The 14,604-nt window shown below is 52.6% G+C and overlaps 1 protein-coding gene across 3 annotated transcripts in view; it reads left to right on the forward strand.

Moving 5' to 3' along the window:
• FHL1 (four and a half LIM domains 1) overlaps positions 1–14,604 on the forward strand; it is a 34,935-nt gene that overhangs the window by 15,408 nt on the left and 4,923 nt on the right. For 2 of the 3 annotated variants that reach the window (XM_049827331.1, XM_049827332.1), the window contains exons 1-2: positions 5,216–5,311; positions 14,314–14,495. In XM_049827331.1, the coding sequence (XP_049683288.1) occupies positions 5,290–5,311; positions 14,314–14,495 (204 nt within the window). In that variant the 5' untranslated portion in view covers positions 5,216–5,289. Of the gene's footprint in view, positions 1–5,215; positions 5,312–14,313; positions 14,496–14,604 lie in introns of those variants that run through there. The other variant, XM_049827334.1, reaches the window with a different exon arrangement.

The following is a 14,604-nucleotide window of genomic DNA, read 5'->3' on the forward strand; positions in this document are numbered from 1 at the left end:
CTGAGCCTCCCAGCCACTCGCAGCTCCCCTCTGCAGACTGATTTGAGGCAGAAGGACGTGGAAGACACAGCAGGAAAGAGAAACATGGCCTGGGTTTAACCTAGTGGATTTAAGACTAATACATTTGTCTAAGAGATTTTAAAAAACCAGCTTCAGCTTTTTGGGCCTGTCCCTTTTTGAGCTTGTACTGAAGGTCTAAATCTAACTGTAGGACCACAGCAGGCACTCAGCATCCTTGCTGGTGGAACATAGTTTTGACATCTTACCTGTAATACAGCAAAGAGCCACAGGGAGGAGAGAGCAGGGATAGGAAGAAACGGACTTTGATTCGAAGCCAACCCTTTGCAGCACCTAATACCGCTGCAGCCTCTTCTCCCCGCAGTCCTCCCTGGAGCCTATATGTCCTGGGGCTGCTGCCATGGTTCTGTATGGTGCCTGCGCCCCACCGCGCTGCAGCTTCTCTTCTCCAACCCTGACATAGCCAGGAGGGGGGACAGGAGCTGAACAAAGCTTTGGGTCTACAAAGCAGCTCTTGATTTATGCGCAGACACTCTCCCCAGGCCTTGGTGTCACTTGGCTTTCAGCAGCAGCCAGAGGTCTGCCGTGTCAGCAACAGGTGATGGGAAGAAGTGCCAGTCAGAAGCGTGTGTGGAGGGGAGCTGCAGAGCAGATGGTAGCAGGGAAATAAATTTGGAGCTGCCATCGGAATAGTCCTGGAAAGAGTCCAGCCTGTGGATGGAGGCAGATGGGAAAAACCCGGTTTATATCTCTTCCCAGTTTTGCTATTTTTCAGATGCCTTTATTTCCAGCGCTGTTATCTCTTGACCGTTCTTTCCTGTCTGTTACTACACCCTCATCCTTATTTTTTTTCTCTCTTCTTATCCTGCCTTCTTTTCCCCCTTTCGTTTCTACTCACACCACATCTGAGTTCATGAAGGGTTACCCAGTCTGTGTCTGCTTCCTTATAAATCTATTCCCAGTTCCTCTATCCCAACCTCCGCAGCTGATCCTAAGAGATTCCCTTGGCACTGAAAGGCTCAGCACACAGATTTGACCCAGCTGTGGGCTGGAGTTCAGCAAGGAAGAAAGGAAAACACCCTGTGTGCCCTTGCCCGCTTCCTTCTCTGCTGTCCCCTCCGAGCTGGTGGCCTGAGGGCATGGGGCTTGCCTGATGGCTGGTACGTTCATCCCTTCTGTCTCTGCAGCGATGTCCTTGCTGGTTTTGCTCTGGATGCGGGTCGGTCCCGTGTGAACCAGGGTGTCTCTGTCGCATGTTCACGTGAATTCCTGCAGGATGCTTCAGGGGTGCGGAGGCGCATCCTTGTACGCAGAACGGGAGAGCTGAGCCAGGTTTGAGTCTTCTGAAGGATTTTTGTGACACTTCAGAGAGAAACTGTTCAGTTTTTAACTGAACTGGCTGTTTGAAAGGACTAGGTAGAAACGTCCCATTTTGGTTCAGGTGTGATTGTGGGTGGCACGCGGGGTCCCCGGCAGAGGTCATTCCCTGGCAGCCCTCTCCGGCCAGTCTGCAAACACTGCTGTGCAGTGCTTTTCACCAGTCTGGAGCCAGTGCTGGGAGCAGGAAGCACACTGCATTCTGAGTCCTTGGAGAGCTGGATCAGCCCCAGCTGTCAGTCCTGGATCCCAAACCTGCTCGGCGTTTCTGTGGCAGTGGGGCTGCTGCCTCCTCCATCCCACTGATGGACCAGCCACAAGTGCAAAGGTGGGCTTTTTCTTGGAGAGCGCTGTATTTGTGTCCTCTTAAGCCCAACTCCTTTATTGGTTGGCTTCCAGCAAACTCTGTCTTTATAGTAAAAAAAAAAAAAAAAAAAAAGTTTTACAAAAATGATTTTGTTTAGCGTCTGCCTCACGAGAGCCCAGGGAAGTTTCACTGGGGTCTGCAGTAGGCTGGGCAGAAGGTGTGCTCTCTGCTGTGCGAGAACACACATTGCGTGCAACCTAAGATAGATTTAAAATTAAAAAAACCCTGAATCTGCTGTGGTGTTACTTGAAGGAAGTGTTTGTGCAGAGGGTGGACGGGAGCAACCTGGATGCGGAGCTCTAACCCCCATGCTGCCTGCCGCAGCCCTGGCCGACGGGACCGTGCTGGTCCTGTGCTAGCACAGCACCAGCCTCCAGCTGGAGTGAGACCATGGAGTTAGTCCAGCACCTGCCTGCACGACAGGAAGGACAGGGAGGAATATGGGGCTCACGTTTTGTGGGGAGCCCAGTGAATGGCTGTGTGCTTTTCTATGCAGCTTTAATGTGCATTGCTATGCAGTGTGTATGGAAGCAGAAGGTACAGCGTTACCCTAAGAGATGGACAGGTGCTTCCCTCCTGCTCGTATTTACTGCTGCCTGCTTCTTTCTTTGATGATGGTGACTAACAGTTCATCAATGCCTGGGTTTACTGGCTCTATTTAGGACTTTCTGCCCCTTGAGTGACAGCAGGATGTGTGAGCAAGCTGAGACTCCTAGACCTTTTCTGGCAGGATTGTTAGGGCAAGAAAATACTCTGGAAACCACAATGTGAATCATTTGTCTATCCAAGTGGATGACACTATGTCCCAGCCACGCTGCTTTGCAGTCAGACCTGCGCGGTGGGATCAGCGTGTCCAGACCAGCTCCCTGGAGTCTTGAAGACCTACAGGACAGGTTTAGCGTTAAAAACATGAAAGCCCAAGCCTGCATGCCCTTGCCGTGCACTCATCGACGTGTTTGTAGCGCACTGTCCTCTGGGACCCGCAGGTGCATGGTGCCTGGCTAGCAGAAAAGGGTGCAGATACACACCTCCACACCTCCGTTCTGGGGCACCCTCTCTTTCCTGGAGGTTTCTGCTCCCTGCCATGTTTCACAGGGCGACTACGTTCCTCCTTGGTACTTGTGCTATACCTTGCCGAAACAGGCTGTTTAATTACCTGGGATTGTGGGGACAAAAAGGGGCTTGGGGAGGAGATGGGAATTGTCCAAGGTCATATGGCTAAAACCAGCCAAGAAACCAAGAGCAGCCCTGTCTTCTCAGCCAGGGTTGTTCCTCGGCCTGTCCCTGCTGCACTGACCTGGGAGGCCACGAATTCAAACAAAATGGCCTTTTTATTACGGACCGCTCTGGGGGATCACCGTAGGCTTCGCAGAGTGAGCTGTGCCATGAAATGCTGCTCCAGGGAGTTTCATGGTAAAGCTTCATGGGCATCAGCAGGGCTGGGTCTTCCTCCTGTTTTTTGGCCAAGCTTTCTCCCTGCCATCTCCTCCAGCCCATGCCTGTTGTCATGCTGCAAACACACATGCATTTGTGCACGTGAAACATTTTGATGGCCAAGTGTCCATCCCTACTCTCTGCATGCCTCTGCAATACTGTCAAACCGCTGCTGAATTGCAGCCGCCTCTGGGGTGGGAAGTGGCAGCTGCTGACATTGCTGTGCAATGCCGTTCCGCCTTTTAGGATGGGGAGCAAAGGTTACCATTTCTAATTGAAATACGAAGGTATTCTGGGGGAAGTAGGAAATGACTGCCTGGCGGGAGGGTGCCAGCGCTTTGTGTAGGGAACTAGAAAGGAATGAGAATGGTTAATGGTGCAAACTCTACATGCATTGCCAAAAATGAACTCACGTCTGTAAATATTACACTGCATGCAGCAAGATTAGCACAGGAAAATACCAGTTGTTAGGGTTCCTGTTACCATCTAAATTATGCAAACAATTTGCTTGAGTTTATAGATGAGCTGGGGCAGAATAACGTTGGGTTTTTCCTACCCGAAGTGTTTCAGCGTGCTAGTATTTTAGCATGTTTCCCAGCCTCAATCTGCTACACAAGTGGATCCATGCTGTGCTCTTTCGGGACGGCATGCTGTCAGGTGTGGCCTTTTCCAGGCCACGATGGAAACTTGGAGATGTCAGGATGCTGGTGAGATGGTGACCTTGCATGTGTGCTGCCTGGGGGCCCTAAGATGGGTATGAAGGCTCGGGGGCTCACCAAGCCTGGGGCTGGAGGCTGTGCGCGCCCTGCCACGCGTGTGTGGTCGAGGAGCTCTGGGGAGCTCTGCAAGAGGGAAGCGGAGATGTTCCTGGTTCCTGGCTGTAGCAGAGCTGCTCGGGCTGAAGATGCCGATTGCCGTTCAGAGGCCAGACACCACCACGATGGGCTCTGTGGAAGGAATGATAAACATTGGCTCTTCCCAGTGGCCGTCAGGGAGGTTAACTGACTTTCCCACGGCCAGTGCGGAGGCGGGATTAGCAGCTGGGTGTCCCTGGCCGCTGGCCCTGACCGTGTGCCGCCGCCAATTGCATAATCTGGAGGGAGTGCGTGGCCATGGAGCTGCCGCAGCCTGCGCGTCCCCGCAGGAGCCAGCCCCGAACCCCGGCTCCCTCTGCTCCCTGTCGTGACTTGGGTGGAAATAGGTCGGTTGGAGCCACGGTCTTCCAGGGAGCTTTGGGGACGCCCGAGTAAAGAGGACAGAGGCACGAGCCAGTGCCCGCTATAAGCCACGTGCTGGTGAACGAGCCCAGCCATGCTGTTAGATGCTGGAGAAGCCCCATCGTCATGAAACCTTGTTTTCCAAGTGCTGCTGTTCAGGGACTTGCTCGCTTTGAAGAGTTAATGCCTCGAGCTTCCTTAGGGTAAAAACTGGAGGAGGACCAGGTACAGTAGTTTCACTGGCAGTAAAACTTCAGCGTGACCCTCATGTTGAAGGCAAGTCTAACCTCCCCCGTGAAGGTATATTCTATTACTTCTGTGGGCTGTCAGCTCAGTCCCCAGGGGTACAGCCCGTGTCCTTTCTGGGCCCTACAGCCAGGGGACAGCCTTTTGCTGGTTCCTGGGACCACAGCCCCTCCGGCCCCCGTGGGGCTGTGAGCCACCTCGTCCCTTCACCAGCGGCAGTGCAGAATTAACGTTGGGTCTGTAATTTAGCTGAGGACTGTTACGAGACACAATCTACCTCTAAAGCCAAGGCCAAATAGTACTAGCATGGGGTCAAGTTCCTGAGGCACACTCTGCCTTTGGGACTAATTTGGGTGCTGAGTAGCCAGGCAGGTATTTACATGTTGCCTACAGAGACCTAGAGGTCTCTGGATCCTATTCTTCTCCCTTGGATCACCTAAAATGGTAAGAATTTTCAAGAGGGATTAAGGTTGTGATCTCTGGGGAGGGGAGTGGACATCTGGTAGGAGTCCCGTCCATATTAATAGCCTCCGTTTAAATGTATGTTATCAAACGGGGCAGCTCCTAATCGGCCAAGAGACTGTGAACTCTGTTACCTAAGGGGCTGCTGGTGACTTTGGGCTGCTAATCATGGCTTTCCACAGGCACACAGGTAAAGTGGATGTGCTGCTGGGCGTTGTGGGAGAAGCCCTCTGTGTACGCAATTTCTGGTAAACGGGGAGGAAGGTATTGCCAACAGGCTCCTGAACCAGGAAAATAACGCATTTGAATGCACTCTTAAACCGAGGCGATCTGCAGCTGTAACTAATGATGGTAAACCGGTTTATAACCAGTGTGGGGGACTGGTGCTGGCAGCACGGTGGTGGTGGTGGTTTCATCTGTTTTGTAAAATGCTTTGGATGGTAAGTGCTTGCGTATCTGCTGCTGTGGGAAGGCTGGGGCTCAGCTGTTATTTGAGGAAGACTAGGTGAAAATGTGGGATGCTGCTGCTTCTTGCAGCAAGCTTGCTATGGCTGTTATTGCAGTGAGCAGGGGAAACCCATAGCAGAGGGGAGCACGCAGGAGCCCAGTGTGTAAACCCAGATGGTTTGCACTGCTCTGGTGGGAAGTTTGTGGTTACTCCCTCTTCCCTGTGTTTGTCTTGTAGATCAAACAGGCTGAACCTCACCAGTGATAGGAAAATGTTAACTTTTCCTTCCCATTAACACTGACAGGAATCTTGAGAGTATGTTTTGCACGGCCCCCATGGCATGCAGTTGTGTTGTGTCTTCCCATCTGTGATTAATCTCCTTTAGCCCTCCAATTCCAGACAGCTGAAAGCTCATTGCGATTTCTAAAAGGTTATCTGATTCTTAGAAGCTAACCATGTTTATGTGTGTGTCCAACAAGTATTTACGGCCGTACATCACAACGTACAATGGCAGTGCCATTGCATCTCTTGATGAGACATAGCCCAAGGGGTGGACATGCCTGGGGAGAGGGTGTCAAGTGTGGGGCACAGCTCCCATGGGCATCAAACTGAGCTGCCACACACCAGGAGCCAGGGGACAGTGGTGCTCATGAGACACGGTTGGGAACGTAAAGCCTCTACAAAACTGGGAGGAAAGTCACAGCATGCTGTTCAACTTCACGCTCAGCCTCCCAGGACAAGGCACGAGCATGAGGCTTCTTGCGTGGCATGTAACTACTTAGGATTTGCTTGTGTGATGCAGATATACGTTATGCAAGGTACCTTTCTGAGTAAAATCTGACTTCTGTGGTATCATTTTTAAACATCTCAAAGGTGTTTAAAAAGAGCAATCCATTCAATTAAAATGCAAGAAGACATTTTTTAACTTCTGCCCACAAGACTGACCGATGCTGTAGCATCCTTTCGTTATATTCCCAGCCGTATCTTTGTTTTCTTTCTCATCTTCCCCAGGGAGGTGTTGTCTGGGGCAAGGACGCATGGATTTGATGTTGTGCTGTAATATAAAATGCTGAAGTGTCCTCCGAGCAGATGCTGCAGTTGGAGTGCTGCCACCAACAAGTTATAGTGTCCGCTCCTGCACCCCACAGGGAGCCCCACTCTCCGGGACAGCTACAGTGGGGTACCGTAGTGCCCGCCCCAGGGGGGTGAATCCTCCCCAGCAGGAGACAGGCTCACGTTTGGTTCCTGGGGGCACCTGGGCACGGGAAGGGCATCCAGCTACTGAGGTGGGGGCAGATCCGTGCATAGCTGGGAACATAATTGAGGAGTCTCAGAGGTCAAAGCTTAAGGCAGCCACGCAGCGAGTTAGCTATTAAACAGGATTCTTTTGCTTTAGCTGATTTGGTTAGTCTTGAAAGGTTTGGAATTCACTGCTTAAACTCTGCCTAAGTGCTCAGCCTTACTCTAGGCAGTGGTGCTGTGCACGCTGGGAGCCTTGTTAGCATTAGCTGAGCTCTGTATTAAGTGCAAAAGGAAGCCCTGAGGGAAGAGTTTGCAGGGCTGGAGCAGTGTGGGTTTTTTTAACAGCACATCCCTACTTCCCTGGGGAACTGTGAAGATTTAATAGTGATTGGGATGTGCTCAGACATGGTGGCAATAGGACCGTAGGGAATGCTTTTGGCAACCAACCGCCTGAGGAACTTGGAGCTGTTCTTGTTCTAAATAAAGAAGCTTCCATTTTATCAACAGTCTAATTTTTGAATTATAGAGTATGAGACTCGCACGTGCCCCAGCCTGGCAATGGGAGAGCACAGCTCTCCACTTGTTACTGCCAGCCCTCCCAGCAAAAATGACCTGCAAATTATTTCTTTCTTTCCTTTGACGTCGCAAATGTTTGTTGTCCAGCACAGTGTGCCAGTGACCTTGAGGTGCAGTCCTGAGTGTCGCTTTGCATTTCAGATTAATGGGACCCTTCTTTTAAGGGTATTCCCTGGTATTTATAGCAAACCATGCGACATTGCATAGAGGAATGCTGAGAATAGTAACTCAGGTGACGGACCAGAGGATGCCAGGTTCTGAGCCGAAATAGGCAGGTGTAGCCAAGGCCTGGCAGTGTGGGGGCTGTACGTACTCAGCCTGCTAAGAAAAATAAAACTGATGAAGAGTCAAAAAGCAATTGCTCTTTTCCTTTCATATTGCCACAGAATATGCAGCTCGTGCGTAGGGCAGAGGGTTAACACCTTCATCCTAATCTTCTTTTCCAAGTGGTGGGATAATCCGTAAGGTTTAAGTACAGTTTCCCTGATTGTTTTTAGAGACCGCACTTCAAGTTCTTCCTTGGTGGTTTATCGCATTTAAACATATTCCCCAGAGACATTAACACATATCCTGTGCTAAGTGCTTTACTTATCAGCTATGCTTCAGGTCCTTTCGCTGAGTGCTTCGGTTCCATTTGCTGTGCAAACCACTGCGACACTGCCTTGTGGTATGTAGCTCGACTGAACTGGGAGAAACCAGCCTCGGGGAGATGGGAGACAGGAACCGACGGGAGAGACAGTGGGTTGCATTAATGCAATAGCTTCTGTGGAGTAGCACTTCTTAGGTCCGTACCTTTTCCATCCCAAAGCTTGCCATGCTGCAGGGTGCGGAGAGCCCTGACCGCTGGCTGGGACAGTCCCGTGACTGCTCCACAGCACGGTGTCGGTTTGACTTGAGGTGCGTGGAAGCCGGTGGGGCCCAAATATCTGAGGTCTTTGAAAGATGGAAGGCATAGTTGTCCAAGGTCTGAGGAGCTGCTTTTGAAAAGCAGCAGATGCTCTCTGGGGACAAGTGGCTAACTGGCACCTCTGTGGTCAGGTAAATGTTAGGGTTGAATTCCAGTGGGTCTTTGTGCCAAATACCCTGATACTCGAGAAGGCCACAGGTCTGGCCAGCTGCCCTCAAGCTGTAGCCAAATCCATCAGGGAGCTACATTTAGACAGCACCCTGCCAGGGCTGGTGGGAGAGGGACACCTTGCTTAGAGGAGGATTAGTTTCTGGAAGTATTGGTGGATTTTTCTTGAGCTCTTATTTTTATTGAGGGTCCTCTAGGCTATTTAAGGATGAGCGTGTACTGCACTTACCCCTCTCCCCAGCAGCCTGCGCTGACTCTTCTCACCTGCTTCTCTCCAGCAGAACGTCCTCTGCACATGGATGTCAGCCTGGGCCAGAGAATAGCTTCAGCCTGTCCCTACCTTTCCTCTGTTTTCTAAATCCCCTTCTGTGGCCCCAGAGTCAAGCTGAAATGGGGTTTGGATCAGTGCATGTCCTCAGGGTGCGTGATTCTGCTGGGATTAAACAGGAGACATTTGACCAGGCTGTTCGCTTGGAGACACTGTAGCCTGGTGTAAAGGCACAGCCAAAGAAACTGTGTTCAAACAACTTCCCAGCTAAAACAGCTGTGTGTACCACTGTCGTTTTAAGCACACCGCTGTGAAAAGAAGCACAAAGGCAGAGCGCTTACGGTTTTACTGGTTAGTTTGTTGAGAGCTTACCCTGAGCACAGAGTTTTGCATTGCTGTAGCGTGGTTCTACCGCTGATGTGAATCCCTCCTGTGTGCTCAACAGCTGCTGCGCAGCTCGCACAGGGAAACTATGCAGCATGCACTAAAATAAAGGCCCCAAGGAAGAGCGAGGAGTCGTCGTGGTTTTTCCATATACCCAGTGTGTCCTTAGTTTCATGACTTCCCTGTTTTCCAGACAGCAAAGACAGGCCAGGGTTAATATACCTGGAAGCTCTGGAAAATTAAGCTGTGGGGATGTGGTGCAGCCGGAGGGTGAACAGGTTATTAAGGAGATAAACATCTCCAAACCCATGATCTGCTGCCAGCCAGGCTTTAGAAGATTTATTTTTGTTATGGAGCGCAACAAATTTCTGTTCTGTCTGCCTTCTGTGAGAGGGGACAGGACCGCTTAGGGGAGCAGCAGTAGGATACTAAGTGCTTCTTCCCCAGGGCAGCAGAACTCTGAAGTATCCATGGACATTTGCTCCGATCTGGAAAAATGATCTGGTGGCCCCAGCACGGCTGCTACTGCCACGGGGCCCCACTCTGCCACAGACTGGTGGCTTTTGGAGCTCTCGTGCACCAGCCCCTGGGTGGGCTGCTCCCGTGGGAGGGTTGTAGGAGACGGTCTGGCTGACGAGAGCTCTCGGCATGGTGAGACGGGTGAGCAGAGATCATGAACAGCCAGCACATTTCTTGGCACAACGTGGTCAGTGCTTGCATCCCCATTGCAGGCAAGGGGGATAGAGGTGCCTTTCCGGGGTCTGGATCAGGGTAGGGGTGACACCACTGAAGGCAGAAAGCTCCTGTAAGAGCTGGAAGAAAATTCATGCCCCAGCCTATGTACGAGAGGGACTTTTTGGTCCACGAGATGGCACGAGGCAGGTAGAAGTTGGCCTGCCTGCCTGCACAGCCCAGCTCCTGGGACTGTCAGGCGTAGTGTTAATTTGTCTGTGGAGCTCCAAAGCTGCTGTGATAAATGTGTGTCTCCTGTTAGCGCATCATGCGTTACATGGGAGCACAAGCTTATGTTACTCCCTGAGCCATATGCTCACGATCACGTGTTCTGGCTGAAAGCAACCCTAAACCCAAGATCAGGAACGTTTTGATACCATTTGCCCTGGACTCTGTGCAATTGCATTTCTTCTAAATAAAACCCACTTGCTTGATAAAGCTCTGCAAAGCTGGCCGTGGCTCACATAGTTTCCATGTTTCCCAACTGTTTATTTGTTTCATTTACTTGAACCGGTACAAACACAACCCTTGGCGTAGTTGTCAGCAGGACGTGGCCGTCTCCTGACCTTGGCAAGGCAGTGTTTCCAGACCTTGGTCCCCATAGAGCGCGATTCCTGCCAGCTTGGACTCCAGCCTGCTTCTATGAGTTTTAGGGGAAGGGTGTGAACCCAGTCCCTACCTCTGCTGCAGCCTCCCTGTGTGATGCTCCTCTCCAGGACTATCTGTCTTGCTTTCTGGGAGACAAATGCTCCGACTTGTTCTGGCCCGATGTTATTGAAAGGGTGACAAAGGGGAGACAGTGAGATGGCTTTTTGGAATTTAAAATCTGCAAAGTAACAGTGTGAGTCCAGTCTCGTGTCCCAGCATCTTCCACTGCCCACCCAGCAGCTTCCTGAGCCCAGAGATGAGGCAGAAGGAGAGCTCTGAAATAGCAGCAAAATGTTCCTTTGCAGGCAGGCACCTCCTCGGGCTTTGCACATGGCTGCGTCAGGGCTGCTCATGGTGTGCTGCCAACATCACCTTCCTCCAAAAGGGGAAAAAAAGAAAAAGGCGGGGGGGGGGGGGTTGGCAAAGGAGATGGTGAAGGTAGCAGCCACCCCTCACTTCTTGCTGCGGTGTCTGGGCAGTGCCAGGAGCTTTGGGTTTGATGCGTGCTCTTCTGGCGAGGTGTGCTCGCACCGGTGCCTCGGCTGCAAGGCTCCACTCCGCTCAAAAGCGGCAGCGATGCTCCCTCGGCCCCGGGGGCTCCCGTGCCAGCGTGGGGATTTCTCACGCCGACAGGTTGGGTCACACAGTTGACAGTACATCTAGAATTACCAGGGTGGGCAAGTGCCCAAGAAAAAGCTGTGTAAACAAGTCTTCGTGCCGTAACAACACGGCGGTCCCGCCTGCGCAGCATCCTGCGGCCGAGGGCGAGCCCGACGGGGTCCCGCTGATCCTCCCTTGCCGTGAGGGCACAGCTGGGAACGACGTACCCTCTCTGCACCCCAGAAAACCCCCCACCCCAAGCCCCGTTTCAGTTTATAAAGGTGCTGTGCTGGGGCTTGGAGCAGCAGGGCTGTAAGGAGCAGCCGCTGAGCTCCATCAGGAGCGGGAAGCAACGCAGCCCCTCAACCCCAGGGCTTGGGAGCTTGGTGGGGTGGTCCGAGGTGAGGCTACGTGATGGAGGTGCCAACGGCCTCCCCCCCACCTCACAGCTGGAAGCAGCAGCAATTTATATTGCCTGACCGCATCCTTCTCCCTTTCCTGCTCCGCGCTGGCGCTGCAGCTCTATCGGGAAAAGAATAATTAAATTTCCTCTTGGCAGCCCCCGTTGCCGGACCGCTGCTGCATCTCCTGTCCGGTTGCTGACGGTGCAGAACGTTCAAGGCTGTGTGGCGGGTGGGTGGCCGTGCAGGGGGAACGGGGCTCTGCAGGGCTGGGGGCTGTGAGGGGGAGGATGGAGCTGCGTTTCGGGGACCGCAGGGGCTTGTGGAAACCTGGCAGAGCTTTTGCAGCTCCCTCGCAGGAGTGTTGGTGGCTTCCTCTGAGGAAGGGCGTTGGGGAAACGGAGGGAGCTGTTAGCAGAAGCGGTCTGGGAGGCTGAGACCGGGCGTGCAGGCTGGGGCGGGTGTTTGGGGAGAAAGCGTGAGGGTGTACCGCCGGCCAAAGTGGAAAATCCTCTGGGCGAGAGCCCCCGCACCCACGGATGTGCTGGCTCCCTGGCCATGGTGGAACGTCATGCCTTGGCACAGCCCTGCTGGCGTGAACCGAAGAAGTATCTTTATGTGTAGAGAGATCTTGTTGGTTTTTTTTTTTTCTTTATGACTTTATATGTGAAAGCCCGGTGAAAAGAAGCAGCTGGAAGCTGCACAACTATCCAGCACAAAAGGCCTCGGAGGGGGCTGCAGCTGGCTGGAAACATGGAAACTATTCTGCTCTGCTCATGGTTGGCGGCGATTTCTGCGCACAAATTATGCAGCACCTCAGCCAGGACCTCAGCCTGCAGTGGGCCTGGCCGTAATGAACTAAATGGCTCTCAGTGAGTGATTAGGTACCGTTATCCTTGCCTGATGTGAAATACGTAAATAAAACAATCTAGTATCCTTCCTCTCAGTGACGGGGAAAGGCTGGTGTGGGACTCTGCTCTCCTCGCCAGCAACTGTGCTCCCAGAGCGAGCAAACTTTGCGGTGCTGCACTTGCAGCGGGTTGGACCAGAGCGCTGCGTTTTTGTGCTTGGCCGGAGCCCACCCTGCCTCTCTGTAGGCACAAATCTAGCGTTTGTATCTCGGATGGCCATTACGGGAACTGAAAATATTTGTGTTACTGATGCATTGCTGTACTGGGTTTGCGCGGCAAGATTTTGGTAGCAGGGGGCTACGGGGGTGGTTTCTGTGAGAAGCTGCTAGAAGCTTCCCCCGTGTCCGACAGAGCCCATGGCAGCCGGCTCCGAGTCGGACCCGCCGCCGGCCAAGACCGAGCCCATCAGTGACAGCGGTGGTGCCTCTGGGAGAAGAGATTTAAGCAGGGGAAAAAATCTGCAGCCAAAGAGAGGAGTGAGAATATGTGAGAGAAAAAACTCTGTGGACACTACAGTTGGGTGAAGGAGGGGAGGAGATGCTCCAGGTGCCGGAGCAGAGATTCCCCTGCAGCCCGTGGGGAAGCCCCTGGTGAGGCAGGCTGTCCCCCTGCAGCCCAGGGAGGTCCACGGGGGAGCAGATCTCCACCTGCAGCCCGGGGAGGACCCCACGCCGGAGCAGGTGGGTTCCCGAAGGAGGCTGTGACCCCGTGGGAAGCCTGTGCTGGAGCAGGCTCCTGGCAGGACCTGCAGACACATGGATAGAGGAGCCCACGCTGGAGCAGGTTTTCTGGCAGGACTTGTGACCCCACGGGGGGACCCACACTGGAGCAGGCTGTGCCTGAAGGACTGCAGCCTGTGGGAAGGACCCATGTTGGAGAAGTTCGTGAAGAACTAAAGCTCATGGGAAGGACCCACGTTGGGGAAGTTTGTGGAGGACTGTCTCCCATGGGAGGGACCCCACACTGCAGCAGGGGAAAAGTGAGGAGTCCTACTCCTGAGGATGAAGGAGCGGCAGAGAAAACATGTGATGAACTGACCATATACCCCATTCCCTGTCCCCCCGCACCACCCAGGGGAGGAGGGAGAGAAAATCAGGAGTGGAGTTGAGCCAGGAAGGACGGAGGGTTGGGGGGAAGGTGTTTTGAGATTTGGTTTTACTTCTCATTATCCTACTCTGATTTGGTTGGTAATAAATTAAATTAATTTCCCCAAGTTGAGTCTTGCCTATGATGGTAATTGGTGAGTGATTTCTCCTGTCCTTATCTTGATCCACGAGCCTTTTGTTATATTTTCTCGCCCCTGTCCAGCTGAGGAGGGGAGTGATAGAGCAGCTTTGGTGGGCACCTGGGGTCCAGACAGGGTCAACCCGCAACAACTGCTTACGCTAACTGCCCTTGCTGAGCTCCAGAGTGCAGCCAGGAGTTGGCCCACACGGCCTCACGCTGTAGCCCGCATTTTTCTGAGACTTCATGGTTACTTCTCTATGTCCTAAATGGCAATTCGTGACCTGGGAGGGGACATCTAAGCTGCCTTCTTTAGCAGGTGTACGTTTGTGACTGCTGTGACCAAACCCAGATTATCTACTGCACCCAGCCTCCCTGAGCAGGATGGTTTGTTAGCCTAACCTAGACCCTGAAGACAAAGCTGGAGGCACCTGGAAAATGCCAGTGCGGTCGGTAGAGAGCTGTCATGTTTTACAAACCACTGAGCTGCCTGATAGAAAAATTGCCCTAACAGTCCTGGCACCGAAGCTGCTTTCTCTACCAACAAGCCCTTGAGGAGCGTGACACCACCACACGCTCATTGCTGAGCCATCTTTCTGATACTTCTTATTTGCATAGACCTGAGAAGCTGGAGCACTTATCAGGGCTTCAGTGCTGTAACTTCACTTTCTTTCCTCTCGCAGGGCCTGGCAGTTACACCGTGGGCACCATGTCGGAGCGCTTTGACTGCCACTACTGCCGTGACCCTCTGCAAGGGAAGAAGTATGTGCAGAAAGAGGGTCGTCACTGCTGCGTCAAGTGCTTCGAGAAGATCTGTGCCAACACCTGCATTGAGTGCAAGAAACCCATTGGAGCTGACTCCAAGGTGAGTGCTGAGCAGTTAAATGGCTAATGAGAAGAAGACAGGCAGATGCTGATAACCCTCCCATTTGTTTTCCTGGCTCTGGTCTGTTTGCGAGCTTCTGTGTGAAAAC

This window comes from Accipiter gentilis, chromosome 24 (genome assembly GCF_929443795.1).
Source record: "Accipiter gentilis chromosome 24, bAccGen1.1, whole genome shotgun sequence".
Taxonomy (NCBI): domain Eukaryota; kingdom Metazoa; phylum Chordata; class Aves; order Accipitriformes; family Accipitridae; genus Astur; species Astur gentilis.